A 15,684-nucleotide genomic window follows, 5' to 3' on the forward strand; every position below is an offset into this window, starting at 1 on the left:
AAATAAAACACACATAGAAAAATGGAAGAAGAATCAAATCATATTAAAACCATAAAAAGATGTCTAATAATATCCATCAATACTTTAACAATTGTTTATCCACTCTTATTCATCGTAACAATTCAACACAAATCAATTATAACATAAGAAGAAAATAGAGAAGAATAAATTATCAAAGAACTCTGTTGAAAAGCATTCTCGGTCACTTTGTTTCTCTTCAACTCGTACTTTCTAATTGCTTCCCCCAAAAGTGTGAAAATCTCCTCCTTTTTATAGTCGAAAAAGAAATAAAAAGATAGAAAAATATCTCATTTTTCAAATAAAGGGAGGCAGGCCTCGACACTAGGCCCTTAGTGTCGCGGCCTTTGTGTGTGATGCTGATATTTCTTGATCTTTTGTGGCACACGAGCCTCGACACTAGCTAAGAGTGTCGAGGCATGCATTAAACCTCAATTTTTAGGCAGCAAGCTCCTAACGAATTTCTACCTCAATACTAAACTCCAGTGTTGAGGCGCACCTATATCTTGGTCAAAAACGATCCTCTTTGTTAAAGTTTGGCATTAATGCTCTGGCATGGAATTGTAGTGTTGAAACACTACTCCACTATTTTTAATTTCTTCGCCTTAATAGCTCTAATCGCACTGGAACCATAAGATTTTTTTTTCTCAAATGAATTCTCTAGTGCTCTTATCTCGAGAATTGATTTATTTGATATTTTTCTTATATTTTTTTCAATATTTTTCTATTTTTCTTCAACACTAAATTTACAAAATATTAACTACTAAAATCGTAAAATTGCACAAAATTAGAGAAATTATTTAAAAACATACTAAAAATAACTTAAAAATAGTACTAATATAAACCTAACCGGATAGGGCTCCAAGAGTATCTAATTTTGTACAAATGGGTGAAGACACACACTTGACTACACACGCGATAACTGAAACTTTATTTTTTACAGAAAATTTATTTAATAAAATAATTATTTTTTTGTTTTATTATTTTAATTGTTTGGAAAACAATATATATTGTTAAAAAAATTAAATACATTCTTTCATAATTTTTCATTATAATTAAGAATGCTTAATATATTTTTCAAATGATAAAATTTCATTTAATATACCGAATAATATATATGAGAGCATGCTAACATCACAGTCCGAGTCATTGCCATTTGCCAGTTCTCACACTCATAGTAACACAAAACAAATAAACAACTTCTTTTGGCTACTGAAAAACAATTACAAATTAACAACTTGTTAGCCAATACAATACTCCACTTTTACAAGTTTAATAAAAAATAAAATATATAATAATAATAAATAAATAAATAAAAAGTGGGGTTCATATGCTTATTTCACCGTTAAATAAACTTATAAAAGAAGGGGAAATATATTTTTAAATTTTTTTGATATTAAATTTTTTAAAGTTTTATTGTTGTGGTGTGGGTGTTATAGTTTTTTGATTGTTTTTTCAAACTAACTTATACATGCGGTTTTTTTAATTTCTCAAACTGTACTCGCACCGTAAAACTAAAAAACTGTAGAAATCGTACCACAATAAATGGTGTGGTGCGGTGCTTTACGATTTTGACTATCACCAAATAATTAAACTATTATAAATACAACAAAGTTTAAACAACACCGGTCAAAAATACCATAAGGTTTTAAAATAAATATAAAAAAAGTTTTTCAACAATATAATAATTAGTGGACTTTAGACTGGGCTTTTACATATTAGATGTAAATAAATATAAAAGTTGTATTGTTATAATATATGGTGCGGTGTGATTTTAATAGCATATTAGTAATTTAAAATTGCAAATAGCACTGCACTGTTTGCACTGCAAACAACAATTCAAAATTACCGTTTAAAAAAAATTCAAACTGCGACCGTACTACAAAAAATTTCAAACCACATTTGTTTGCAATGCAAATGATTTGAGTGATTTTAACAGTTTGAACAATTTGATGAATAACAAATTTAAATTTACAAGAGCATTCCTAACTCGCAATGAAAGTTGGCCCATGAAAAAAAAAAAGAAAACTTATAATAGAATAGGAAGAAAATATGAATATTCCAAAATAAATAGGATGCTTTTATTGGCTTGTAAGTTGGGTGTGAGAGAGTGAGTGGCCCTCAATCTCAATTCTCACCCCTTCTTCACACTCGAATCCAACTCACCAAACATTCATTCCTTTTATGCCATAATAATTGTTCTTTCTCCTTTTTCTTTTTATTATTCAAAACCAAAACCCTTTCAATCCAATCCTCCCACCAAAAATGACCTCCTCTCACCACCACTCCGAGCTAGACTCCTACGCCACCGACTCCGTCGCCTCCTCCCCACGCTCCGATCATCAGCCTCACGACCTTCACACACGTGTCCGCTTCATGTGCAGTTTCGGCGGCAAGATCGTCCCCCGACCACATGACAATCAGCTCCGATACGTCGGCGGTGATACTCGCATTGTAGCCGTTCACAGAGCCACCAACTTCTCCGGTTTACTCACCAAGCTCTCTAAACTCTCTGGTATATATTTTATTTATTCAATTCTAATTTCTAATTCAACTCTGCCATCGGATGGTGGGTTCGATTTAATTTGAGTTCATCCGTATTGATTAATTGTTGTTCATATTTTGGGGGTTTTGTCTACTGAAGGCACTAGCGACGTGATCGTCAAGTATCAACTACCGAATGAGGATTTGGATGCTCTGATCTCAGTGACCACAGACGAGGACGTGGAAAACATGGTGGACGAGTACGATCGATTAGTTCAAAACCAAAACCCGAAATCGACGCGCCTCCGGATTTTCCTATTTTCCAAAGACGAGGAATATTCCGAAACCAGTAGTATTACTTCGATCCTCCACGGCTCCACTAATCGGGACACTTGGTTCATCGACGCGCTCAATAGCGGTGGCGCGTCGACCGGTCTTCAGAGAGGCCGCTCCGAAGTTTCTTCAATAGTATCCGAAGTACCGGATTATCTATTTGGGCTTGATAATCCCGATGATCCTCAGAATCGCGGCGGTGATCCCAAGCATAAATTCCGACCCGTTTTGCACGATTGCGTCTCAGGTTCGGATCCTGGATCTCCCGCTCCAAGAGTTTCTTCGCCGTTTTGCTCCACTTCATCTGTTCCTTCCGTCCATCTAATCCCCAACCTCCCACCGGTTAGAACCAAATCAGAAAGCCAATTCCCGATGACCGAAAAGAGCGAAACACCCATATCACAACCGGCTGGGTACACAGAAAACTCCATGATGCATTACGTCACAGCTGCGGACACTCTTTATCCGGCTCAACCCGTACGCCAAGTGCCCCTTTACTATGTCCCAACTTCGATACCGCCGCCAGAAAATTTCCCAATCCAACATGTTTCTGTTCCAATACGGGCGCCGTATGTTCCGGTGCAGCAGTATCCGGTGGTAACGGGTCAGATTCCGGTCGGGTACCATTATCCGGTTCAAGGTGTGGATGCTCAGGTGTATGGTGGTGGAGGTCTGAGGCCTGCCACGTCACTGGATCCACGTGATCTTTCGGGGGCCAGATTGGTCCCTGATGGAGTGAGCCAGCAGCAGCAGATGCTATATGGTGTCAGAAATCAAGTTCCAGTGTATCCGGGTATGGCAGTACCCGCCCAAGGGGAAGATTTGCGAGGACCCGGGTTTGGACTCGATTTAAAGATAAGTAAGGTCAACCATTCATCTTGATTCTTGACCAATTAAAAAAGCAAAAGAATAATCATAATAATAAACGTCAATGGGGATCATTGATTAGTGATTGATTGTTTGGTATATAATTTTCTATTAGCTATATGTGTATAAACATTTTTTGTTTTGAGGGATCGATGATTGTATGTTCAACTGTAATTAGCTTCTTGATTTGTTTTTCTTTCTAGTGTGATGAACGTGAATGGTTATCTGATTTTGTTTTTGTTATAATAAAGAAAAAAAAGTTAAAAAAAAAATTGTCAAGAAGTCTTATTGTAAAAATTAAAGCTCTGAATCAATTGTTCATAAAAAGAAAAAGGGAGAACCAACGTGGCTCCTTTTTGTATATTTTCTGCCCAAGCATTTTTAACTTCTGTTTGTATGTGCAGCACTTGTAGTAAATAATGTCAAACAAAGATTAAAAGAAAGTCCTTTGACACAAATTAGGAATAATAAAAAAAAACATCTTTAAGCAATTACAGAAGAATATATACAATATTATCAGTATCCATAAATAGCACGTCGACTCTGATTCTCTTTCTTACCATAGAGTATTACTTATCTCTCTAATTAAAAAAGAAAAAAAAAAAGAGAAGGTTAAAGTAGTTTTGTCGTCTTCTTGTTAGACTTGTGTCGTTTTGTTACTGTATAAAGCTGCTAAACAATAGTGTAGCTGTCATTTTTTTTTTTTTTTGCAACCATTGACACCGATCGCTTTTGGTATCATATCTCCGTGATCTTCTACGGATAAATTTAATCAACTAAATTTCAATACTAGTCTTTAAACAAAATTAGATCCTTAGTTTGATTAATTCTTGGAAGCAATTTCGGCGTCTAGAATTGGAATAGTGTTGCCTGAAATTGCTGAAATCATTGTTATGAAGGAAACATTAAGTTGTATTAAAAGGAAATGGTGAGAGGATGTGATCATCTAGACAGATTTGTTGATTGTTGTTCAAGCACTCAACAGTTATGTTCATATGACTTTCTACTTTGGTTCTGTTCATATTTTAATTTCTTTTGTTTATCGATCTGCTAACAAGGCTGTCCATTGTCTTGCTCAAAAATTTTGTTTTTTGTCAGGTTACTTGTTTAATGAGCTGATACTCCTTTTTTGAAGAACATTGTAATAGCTGAGGCTATTTCTTAATATATTTCTTTTCAAAAAAAAAAAAAGTGCAATTGTATAAATAAAATATATGCGATTGAAATCAGATTAATTAAAAGATTTTTTACACCTAATACTCAAATTTTTAACTTTTTTACTTTTTAATGTAGACTAGAATTTATTTTTTCAAAAATGTTATTTTTTAAGAAGTAAATTTTATATATAAGTTTTATACTATGTACTGCGTTAAGTTTTTACAGTTATTTTTTAGTTGTTCCACTACTGTTTTAATTGTTCTATTTTGTTGTTTTATGGATGTTTTATAAAAAGATAGTATTTTTATAAAAAATTCTACGTGACAATAAAATTATAAATTTTTATTCTGTTGCTCCTAAATTCGCCCAATATACGTGGACCAGTCAAGAGGGAACACGTGGATCAGATAACTTGGAAAGATTTGCTAAGTCTTTTTATGCCACCAGGAAGCGCTATTAACATGGGTCCCGGAGGAGACACCCGGAGTATAAGCTACTCCCGGAAGCTAGTGTAGCGTGAAGGCTCTCCGGGATGTGTCAGGTCTCTCCCGAGAAATCAAGTCGCATTTAATGCTGCATGGGAGGAAGCGTGTTGGGACTGTAACACGCAATAAAGTCTGACGGCACAACCCCCAAACAGCAGCGCTACAGTAATGATCATTTAAGTCTAGCGACGGCTACTCTGCGAAGAGTCACGTCAATCATAAGACAAAAAGGACATTCTCCATAAAAGCCCTACAGCACCTAGGGATTTGACCATGCATCACCCATGGTATATTCATCGGAAATGCCCAACTTTATGGATACTTACAGATACATGTGTAAGAACAATTCTAGGGATCACCCCACCAAAACACTATAAATACCCCCTCAAAGCTCATTTAATGGGGTCGGAGGATCTTGGTTGCAAAAGAGCAAGAAGAGAAAAACTCACCCAGAACATTCTCTGTGTTTAAGGAAAAAACATTCTCTCAAGTGTAAAATCTGTATTAAATACATCCATTAATAGCAGTGGCTCGTGGACTAAGGCTCATTAACGCCCCAACCACGTAAAAAGTCTTCATCTCGCTTTCTTACAGCTTATTATTAAAATATATTTTAATAGTTGCCGAAAACCTCGGTCAACATTTTGGTGCTTTCATTGAGAGCTGAGGAAAGCTGCTTCGCAACAAGCATTTAACTTCACGATAATGGTGGAGACAAGAGCTACACGTCATCCTCGCCCTCTAGAAGACGCTCAAGACCCCAATGAGGAAGATGTAGCCTCAAGGGCAGCAGAGGAGTCCGAGGAAGAAGTTCCAGATGAAAACCACGAGGAACACCTCGACGAGTACGCTTACGATGATGGGAGCTACCAAGAGCTGGTGCTCCTCAGACAAAAAGCTATCGATCACGAAGCTGAGATCGAAGCTCAGAAAGTGCAAAATCAAAAGATGCATGAGGTGATGCTAGCCATGCAGAAAGCCATGGAGGCAGCTGGTATTCACGTGCATCCCAAGGCGATGGCCGCTGGACTCGACGGGGAGCCAGCGACGTCTTCGCCTAATTCCCAGCAGCAAAGGCCTAGGGAACCTAGCCCTATAAGGCACCCTGCTGAGGAAAATCAAACAAAAAACCCTACTTCTGCCCCTGGTCGAAAGAAAAAGGCGCAGGATCCGCGTAAGGTCCGCTCAGATTTCCCTAAAGGGAAAGGTCCGCAGAGGGGCAAGCCCCAAAGAGGGAGTCTTGGCCCTCAGGATCGAGGGGACCGGAAAAGCGTTTCCGTGCACCAGGAACCAGGGGGTAGAGGAAGAGGAGGACAGAGATGTCCACCCATTGATCTGAGAAATCAAATCAATGGGAATCAAGGTGACCTCCGGGATCACCTTGATCAAAAAAGATACAGACCCGAAGTCTCCTCGGGTACTGTAAACGAAGGGATTATGGCAGAGCTTGCCATCCTTCGAAAAGATATTGCCCGAGTCTCCCGGAGGCAGAAGGGAGATGACTCCGACTCGGACAGTGAGGACCGGGAGCCTTGTGCCAAGCATATCCTGGAGGCGGAGCTCCCTAAAAATTTCAAGATGCCCGAGATGGCGGCATATACTGGGAACTCCGACCCCAGTGATCACTTGTCACGATTCAACCGAGTCATGACAGTCATGCGGGTCAGCAATGACGCCAAATGCCTATGCTTCCCCCTCACTCTGAGTGGATCGGCAAAGGAATGGTTCAAGAAATTGGAACCAGGATCGGTGGGATGTTGGAACAAACTCCAAACCAACTTCCGGAGACAATTTGTCGCCGCCAGGAAGGTCAACTTGGAGGTTAGTGCCTTGACCAACATCAAGCAACTACCCACCGAAACCTTGAAGAATTACATCAAGAGGTTCCGAGAGGAAGCCTCGAAGACCAAGAAGGTCGACGACGGACAACAGCTTGCGCTTCTCCAAGCTGGAATCCGCACCGGGACTCCCTTCTGGAACGAATTACAGCAAGAAGGCGCTGCTAGCCTTCAAGACTTCCAGAAGCGAGTCCAAAAATATATTAACCTCGAAGAAGCCCAGATCGTGGCTTACGGAGGCTATTATCCCACCAGAATAGCAGGATACATGCCAGGAGTTTCGCCCTCGGGTACTGTCCCGACCGCGACCCCTCCGATAAGTGGCATACAGTTCTGCTACTCCGGATACGACGGGGCCAAGCTTTGCCCCCGGCATCTTCCCATTACGGCAACCCGTCCGGGGTGAATGGACGGACTCCTTCACAGGCTGCCCCAACCGCCAGCTTAACAGGCCCTACCCAAGGGTCGAGAAGCAAAAGATCTTCCAAGGGCAGCACCCGAACGGGAGAGAAGCGCCAAAAGAAGGGGTACACACCCCAATACACCCAATACACAGAGCTCACGGACTTTCAGGAACGTGTATATTTTGCCACAAGGCAGAATACGCACTACCGGAGACCCCAGCCATTGTACAGAGACAGCTCCCGGAGAGATCCGAGTAAAAGGTGCGAGTACCACAACGACATTGGCCACAGCACCAACGAGTGTAAAAATCTCAAAGATGAGATTGAGAATCTGATCCGTTTGGGCCACCTCTATGAGTGGATCAAAAATAGGTTGCCCCACCTTGACCCGGGGCAGGTGGCAGGGGGTATGCCTTCGGGAACACCAGGGGGTACAGCAGGAGTATTGCCTCCAGCTGCTCCCGCAGGTGACACCCAGCATATACCCGGACTACCGCCCCGGCCTAATGGACGGGTAGCCATGATCTCCGGAGGTCCCCATATCGGAGGAAACACTCGAAAGGAGCGAAAGAGATATGCCGAGGCCGCAAGACACGGTGAGGTGTGGGAGGTCACTCAACTCCCGGCTCAAAGGCCTCGGCTAATGGACCAACCCATAACGTTCACGGAAGAAGACGCCAAGACGGTGCGCTTTCCTCATCACGACCCGCTGGTCATAGAGACCCCCATCGCAAATAAAGTGGTGGCTAGGGTCCTGATTGACAATGGAAGTTCCGTGAACTTGCTCTTCAAAGAAGCCTTCTCTGCGATAGGGTTGACCGACCGGGACCTCTCTCCTAGCGGATCGCAGCTCACAGGGTTTAACGGGACAACGCTAATCCCGATGGGAAAAGTCAGGCTCCCAGTTACCCTGTGCCCGGATACCCCCCAAAGCACGTTCAAGTATTGCACCTTCGTGGTGGTAGACTGTCCAACAGCCTACAACGCAATCTTGGGCCGACCGGCCCTCGTCGACTTTGGTGCAATAACTTCAATCCGACACCTATGCCTAAAATTCCCTACCCAGGAAGCCGGAGTCGGAACGGTGAGGGGAAATCAAGGAGAGGCCAGGCAATGTTACAATGTTGCCACCCACTTGCCAGTACTCATGGTCCGGGGGCCCCCTGAAATAGAGAAGGCTGAAGAAGACGAGCTGGATCCTCGCATAGGATCCGAAAGGGTCGTAGAACCAATGGAGGACGTCGAAGAGATACCAGTGTGCGACGACGACTCCACCAAAGTACTCCGGATAAGGAGAAGCCTAGGTCCGGAGGAAAAAGATAAAATAATAAAAACACTGAAGGGCGCCATCGACATTTTCGCATGGCGCCAAGAAGACATGACCGGCATCAGCCCTCATGTCATCACCCATGTACTCAATGTCAACCTGGACATGCCCCCTGTACAGCAAAAGAGACGCCCGCTCGACTCGGTGAAAGCCGAGGCCTTAGAGAAAGAGGTGGATAAACTTTTGTCCAATAGCATGATCCGCGACGTATACTATCCGGAATGGCTAGCCAATCCGGTCCTGGTGCCTAAGCCAAACAGGACTTGGCGGGTTTGTATAGATTTCACAGATCTAAACAAAGCCTGCCCAAAGGACTGCTTTCCGCTGCCCAGGATCGACCAGATGGTGGACGCCACGTCCGGGTTTAAGCTGCTATCTTTCATGGATGCCTATGCTGGGTACAACCAAATAAAAATGCATACGGCAGACCAGGAGTGCACTAGCTTCAGGACCGATAAGGGGGTATACTGTTACCTAGTCATGCCTTTCGGACTGAAAAACGCCGGAGCAACCTACCAAAGAATGGTTAACCGGATGTTTAAAAGCCTCCTGGGACGAAACATGGAAGTATATGTAGACGACATGCTCGTCAAATCCAAAGCATGCAACAGCCATGCAAGCGACTTAGAGGAATGTTTCGATGTCGTCCGGAGATACGGCATGAAACTCAACCCGAAAAAATGCACCTTCGGGGTCAAATCGGGAAAATTCCTGGGCTTCATAGTCAGCCAAAGGGGGATCGAGGCAAACCCGGAGAAAATCCAAGCTCTCCTGGACATGCCATCCCCCAAGAAACATAAGGACGTGCAAAGTTTGACCGGAAAGGTAGCCGCACTGAGCCGCTTTATCTCACGGTCCACGGACAAGTGCATACCCTTCTTCAACATACTGAAGAAATGCCAAAAGTTCGAATGGACAGATGAATGCGAGGAGGCATTCAAAAGGTTAAAAGACCATATGGCTAAGCCTCCTATCCTGTCAAAACCCGTCCTTGGGGAAGACTTGTTCCTCTACCTGGCCGTCTCCGAGCATCCGGTCAGTGCCGCATTAGTCCGGGAGGAAGGAAAAATTCAGCACCCCGTGTACTATGTTAGCAAACGCATGGTAGGGGCCGAGACAAGGTATCCGGTTATTGAAAAGTTAGTATTCTGCCTCCTGATGGCATCGCGGAAGTTGAGACCATACTTCCAAGCCCATCCGATCAGAATTTTGACCAATCATCCACTCCGGCAAGTTCTCCAAAAACCCGAAGCATCCGGAAGACTCCTCAAGTGGGCAATGGAGCTGAGTCAGTTCGACTTACATTACGTGCCCCGGATTTCCATAAAAGGCCAAGCCTTGGCGGACTTCATCACCGAATGTAATGAAGCCGAGGCAACAGCCAATACACCGGAGCCACCCATCCCCACTTGGAGAGTATTTGTGGATGGAGCTTCTAATGAAAACGGTTCAGGAGCTGGAGTGGCTATGATATCACCTGCGGGTTGCGGCTCCGGGCGCACTCCGATTCAACTTCACAGCTTCGAATAATGAAGCCGAATATGAGGCCCTGATAGCAGGGCTAAAATTGGCTAAAGCTGTAGGAGCCAAGAGGGTGGAAGTCTACAGCGATTCTCAGCTGGTCGTAAACCAAGTTTCCGGAGAATACCAAACTCGCGGCGAGAGGATGGCCGCGTACGTAACAATAGTTCGAGGACTGCTCCACGAGTTCACGGACTATAAAATAGAAAGGATCCCCCGAGAAAAGAACGATCACGCGGACTGTCTGGCTAAGTTAGCCTCGGACAGCGAAATCGAAGAGCTGGGGGTAGTACCAGTGGAACGTTTGGCAGAGCCAAGCATCAAAATAAAAGAGACCACACAAACGGTTGGGCAAGAACCCAGCTGGATGGTCCCCATCATAAAATACATAACTACAGGCGAGTTGCCCCAAGAGAGGGCACTGTCTCGAAAGATTCAGTATCAGGCTCATCGTTATGTAATGATGGATCAAATTCTCTACCGAAGAGGACTCAGCATGCCTTATTTAAGGTGTGTATCGGACCCTGAAGCTAGACAAATCATGCTGGAGGTCCATGAAGGGTTCTGTGGAGATCATACGGGAGGACCCAGCCTCTCAAAGAAAATATTGAGGCAGGGATACTTCTGGCCAACAATGAAAAAAGATTGTATAGACTATGTCCAAAAGTGTGACTCGTGCCAAAGGTACGCGAACATACCGAGAGCTCCTCCAAATGAGATCACTCTGATGACCAGCCCCTGGCCCTTCGCGGTCTGGGGCATAGATCTCATCGGGTCTCTACCTACGGGAAAAGGAGGAGTAAAGTATGCAATAGTAGCAGTGGACTACTTCACCAAGTGGACAGAGGCTGAGCCTATGAAGACAATAACCGCTAAGAAGGCGTTGGACTTTGTTATCAAAAACATAGTGTGTCGATACGGCTTGCCTCACAAGATAGTCTCAGACAATGGAAAGCAATTTGATTGCGAGGAATTTACTGACTTCTGCAACCAACACGGAGTAGTGAAAAGCTTCTCCGCGGTAGCCCGGCCTCAGACAAACGGCCAGGCGGAAGCAGTCAATAAAATCCTAAAAGTCACCTTGAAAAAGAAGCTGCTGGCCTGTAAAAATAACTGGCCTGAAGAATTGCCAAGGGTATTGTGGGCCTACCGGACGACCCCCAGAACCACAACCGGTCACTCGCCATTCTCAATGGCGTAAGGTTGTGAAGCAATGGTCCCGGTGGAAACATTATTCCCATCCCACAGGAGGACGACTTACGATCCGGCCACCAATCAGGCCCTGCTCCAAGAAGCTCTGGATCAAGTCGAAGAACTCAGGGATGAGTCCCAAATACGTATGGCCGCTTATCAAAAGAAGGTGACCAAGTATTTTAACTCCAAGGTTAAAAACAGAAAATTCGCTATTGGGGATATGGTCCTAAGAAGGGTCTTCCCAGCCACCCAAGAACCCGGAGTGGGGGTACTTGGACCAAATTGGGAAGGACCATATGAAATCGAGGACGAAATCGGTTCTGGCACTTACAAACTGAAAAGAATGGACGGAACTACTGTCCCAAGAGCCTGGAATGCCGATCACCTCAGAAAATATTACCAGTAGCGAATTAAACTTAGATTTTGTTCAAAGGGTTTGTACCGTCCAAATGTATGCCTCCTCTATATTAAATAAAAACTGAGTGCCTTAAAAACAAAGTTTCTATGCCACTCAGGGGGGTACTAGGGTATACCGCACGGACAAACAAAAACAAGCTAAGTAAAATATCCTGACCCAAAGGGCAGGTCAAGCTAAGTAAAATATCCTGACCCAAAGGGCAGGTCAAGCTAAGTAAAATATCCTGACCCAAAGGGCAGGTCAAAAAACATGCGCAAAAATAAAGAGCGTAAGTATGAAAACCCTGAGCCAAAGGACAGGTTGAAATATATAAGTGTGAAAAAAGATCGCATATATATATAAATAAAAAAAATATATATATATATCCTAGCCCGAAGGGTAGGTCATACACATGTAAATGGCCCGGGGACAGGCCTTAAATTGTCTCCCCTTCAAATAAAAGCTGCCTGCATGTAAATTGTTCTAAGGCAGCAGCAAGTATGTACAAACAAAAAAAAAAGAGTTATAAAAAGAACGGGTAAAATCTGGGTCAATAATGTGGCAGCTCAGTCAGCCCGCGGAGGAAGACGAGGTCCGATCCGTGCCTCAAGCTCAGCATCAAGCCTTTTCTTCTTTTCCCGAAATTTGGCAATCATGTCCTCGGGTTTGGGATAAAAAGTAAGCTTGATACTCTGATCATTGGTGGCCCAAGCCATGTAGACACCATCATCAAAGCGCTTCGGGCACCGGGCGCAGGAGACAGGAGAAAGGAGCTCGGCCCTCTTGGCCTTCCTGATAGACTGATCTTTGTAGTCCCGAAGCTCCTTCAACTCCGCAGCTAGAGCGGCCTTGGATTCGATATCCGACTGGTGAGTCTCCTCTAGAGACCTCACCTTGGCGGCCATTTCATCCAAAGCCTCCCTGGCCTCCCGAAGATCTCGCCTAGCCTTCTCGGCAGCCTCGGTTTGAGCCCTTAGCTCCTCCTGATGATGGGCCTCCATCCTGCCTCTCCGCTGGGCCTCGGCCTGGATCATGTCCTCCGCCTGAGCCTCCCTCCGGATGGCCTCCTCCTCCTTAGCCTTGGCCTTCTCTTCCTTGGCCTTGGCCGCTGCTTCCTGGCGCTCGGCAGCCTCCTGGTAGATCTGCCTCTCCGCTGTAAGGTCTTGGAGGACCTTCTTGACGTCGTTCATGTCCCCAAAATCGGACAGAGCGAAGCCATGGTTTATAATGTTCCTGGAGAGGCGACCAGCCTCAGCTGCAAGCTGAACCATAACGGGGTGTAAGGAAAAATTTCTCAAAGGAAGAAAACAAAATACAAACACCAAAAAGGAAACGCAAGAAATTGCAAGGTACTTACCACTGTGAGGGAATGGCTAAGGTCCTGGACCTGGAAGATGGAGTTCAGGGAAGCGCAAGTGGCAAACCGCTTGGGCGCACAGCGTGTAAGCTGAGAAGCGAACTCACCGGTCATTTCCGCGGCAAAGGGAGCCAAAGTGGGCCCTAGGAGGGGACGGAACCAGTCTGCTAAAGGATCCAGGTTGAGGTTCCACGGATCATGATAGTCCGGATGGCTGATGCTCGCCTCAACCTCCGCTCGCAGAATCCTCCTAAGGGCCTCCACCTCGGCATATCCCCGGGAGTACTCGTCCATAGCGTAGTTGTGTTTGGCTATGCGAAGCTCCTGCCTTGCCTCATCCCCCAGAATCGGGGTAAGCTCAATGTGAGGAGGAGCAGGATTTCCCTCCATCGGAGAAACCCCGCCGTCTAGGCCATGAGCGGGAGTGTCGGCCCTCCGAGGCCTCTTCGGCTCATCCTGGGCAATCATCTTGCCCTTACGCTTGCGAATCAGAGCCACTTCAGGCTCCTCCTCGTCCTCCTCTGCTACCACTGGAAGGGCTTGAGGCTCTCCAGCACCCTCGGCGGCTTCCTCCGAGAAGTCCCACCCTTTCCCCTGGCCTTCTCCCGGAAGCACCTCCTCGTCATCCACTAAGTCAATGGTTTCGGGAGGGGCGCCGGAAGAAACCTTCAAGGAAGGGGCCGGGGGAGAGGGGGTGAAAGCCGGAGGAGCCACCGGAGTATGGACCCCGGCAAGCTGTTCCAGGATGGCATCCATGGAGGTACCTGTTCCAATAAAATAAGCAAGTGTTAGAAGTTCGTGAGAAACTGCTTACGAAAGGTGCAGCAAATAAACTACTCCTACCCGGACTTCCTAATTCGGCCCTAGCAAAGTCCCGAACTTTAATGCTGGCAGCATCATCTCCAAGATAACTGTCCGAGGGTCGAAACCAGCTGGACGCTATGTAAGCCGACGGACCTAAGGGAATAGGTTCCGGAGGGCCGGGGCCCATCCGGGACCGACCTAGGTAATCTCCTAAGTTTGTAAAATAAAATTCCTTCAAATGATCCCCCCACCGGGTCGACGGCATCTTAAACCTACGGAGACGCTCGTCGAACCCTATGGGCCTACGACTGGTATATTCATCAACGGAAGGGACATAGTGAATTATCAAGGGAGACTTACCACCAGCACCGGAAGTGCTAGCACCGGGAGCACCCGAGTTTGGTTCGAGGGCTGAAGGCTGAGGCCGGGAAGTCTGGTTCTCAGAAGAACCTTCAAGACGAAGGGGCCCCCCGGCGGAAGGACCCCCAATCTCTTCTTGAAGTATCTTGTCAAAAAATTTAGCTTCGGACTTCCCGCCAATGGCTTGGCTCCTTCGCACCACCGGACTCCCCACGCGAAGCCCTCTCCCAGAGGCAGCCTGGGCCTTAGAATACGCCTTCTCCTGGGCCTTCCGGTAGAGATAGTCTTGGTACTTCTTCTCTGCCGTAGCAATGAGCTCATCCCGGAAGGCCTTCTCCGCAACCGGCGCCCTCACATTAGGGCAAATGACCTTGGAGAGGTTGGAGTCATCCACGGATTGATGAGAAAGGATAAGTTTAGCCTTTCTACAATTCTCCGTGGTGACCAGACCCCCGACATCAAGATCGGCGTGGTCATAGGAGGCGAAGGCTTGGGCCCTTCGAAGGAAAGCCTGAGTAGTGAGCGTCCGCTGGTAAGGTGGGATCCGCACCCACTCAGTGAGAAGCTCCGGGTGGTCCACGGCCCTGAACCCGGACGAGAAGAAAAATCGGTGGCGGTACTCCTTAACATGAGTCTGCCTATTATATGGAACCATCCCCTCGTTGGCAGGGTGGATCCGGAACCCATAAAAACCATCCTTAAGTTTGTCCCCTTTCTTGGGGACGGATACAAGTTCATAAAAATATAAAATTTCCGCCGGGTTGGGAGCCCCCCAGCCGCGGGCGGTGTAAAAAATAAATAAGCCTGAAAGCAGGCGGTAAGCTTGAGGAATAAGTTGGTATGGCGCAAGGCCGACAAATACAAGAAAATTAACAAAATAATCCTGGAGCGGGAGCATGGCACCGGCCATCAAATGGGTCTGACTCCAAGCCCCGAAGCCGTCATAGTTGTGATTAGGCGTCTCTGAGTCGCGAGGAGGCCGGTGGAAGGTCCCTGAGGTAGAGGGTTTGATCCCAGCCACATTAATGATGTTCTCCAGCTGGTGAGGGCAAGTTAGGGTCGATCGAAGCTCGGCCGCTTCCCAATCAGTGGCACGGGACTTGTACCCTTCCTGGGCAACAGGTCCCAGAGAAACCT

At 45.6% G+C, this 15,684-nt stretch overlaps 1 protein-coding gene across 1 annotated transcript; it reads left to right on the forward strand.

Annotated features, from left to right (window-relative positions):
* Positions 1-2,017: 2,017 nt before the first annotated feature.
* LOC115707665 (protein PAL OF QUIRKY) lies at positions 2,018-3,974 on the forward strand. The gene is made up of 2 exons (XM_030635692.2): positions 2,018-2,533; positions 2,663-3,974. Exons 1-2 carry the CDS (start codon positions 2,284-2,286, stop codon positions 3,715-3,717), a joined length of 1,305 nt encoding a protein of 434 aa, XP_030491552.1. The 5' UTR covers positions 2,018-2,283; the 3' UTR covers positions 3,718-3,974.
* The last annotated feature ends 11,710 nt before the right edge of the window (positions 3,975-15,684 follow it).

The sequence above is a fragment of the Cannabis sativa genome, chromosome 1 (genome assembly GCF_029168945.1).
Source record: "Cannabis sativa cultivar Pink pepper isolate KNU-18-1 chromosome 1, ASM2916894v1, whole genome shotgun sequence".
NCBI classification, from domain to species: Eukaryota; Viridiplantae; Streptophyta; class Magnoliopsida; order Rosales; family Cannabaceae; genus Cannabis; species Cannabis sativa.

Excerpts from the sequence above, each read along its gene's own strand:
- LOC115707665 (XM_030635692.2), top strand. The coding sequence starts at position 2,284 with ATGACCTCCTCTCACCACCACTCCGAGCTAGACTCCTACGCCACCGAC. Across the intron at positions 2,534-2,662 it reads CAAGCTCTCTAAACTCTCTG|GCACTAGCGACGTGATCGTC; the intron begins GTATATATTTTA and ends TGTCTACTGAAG.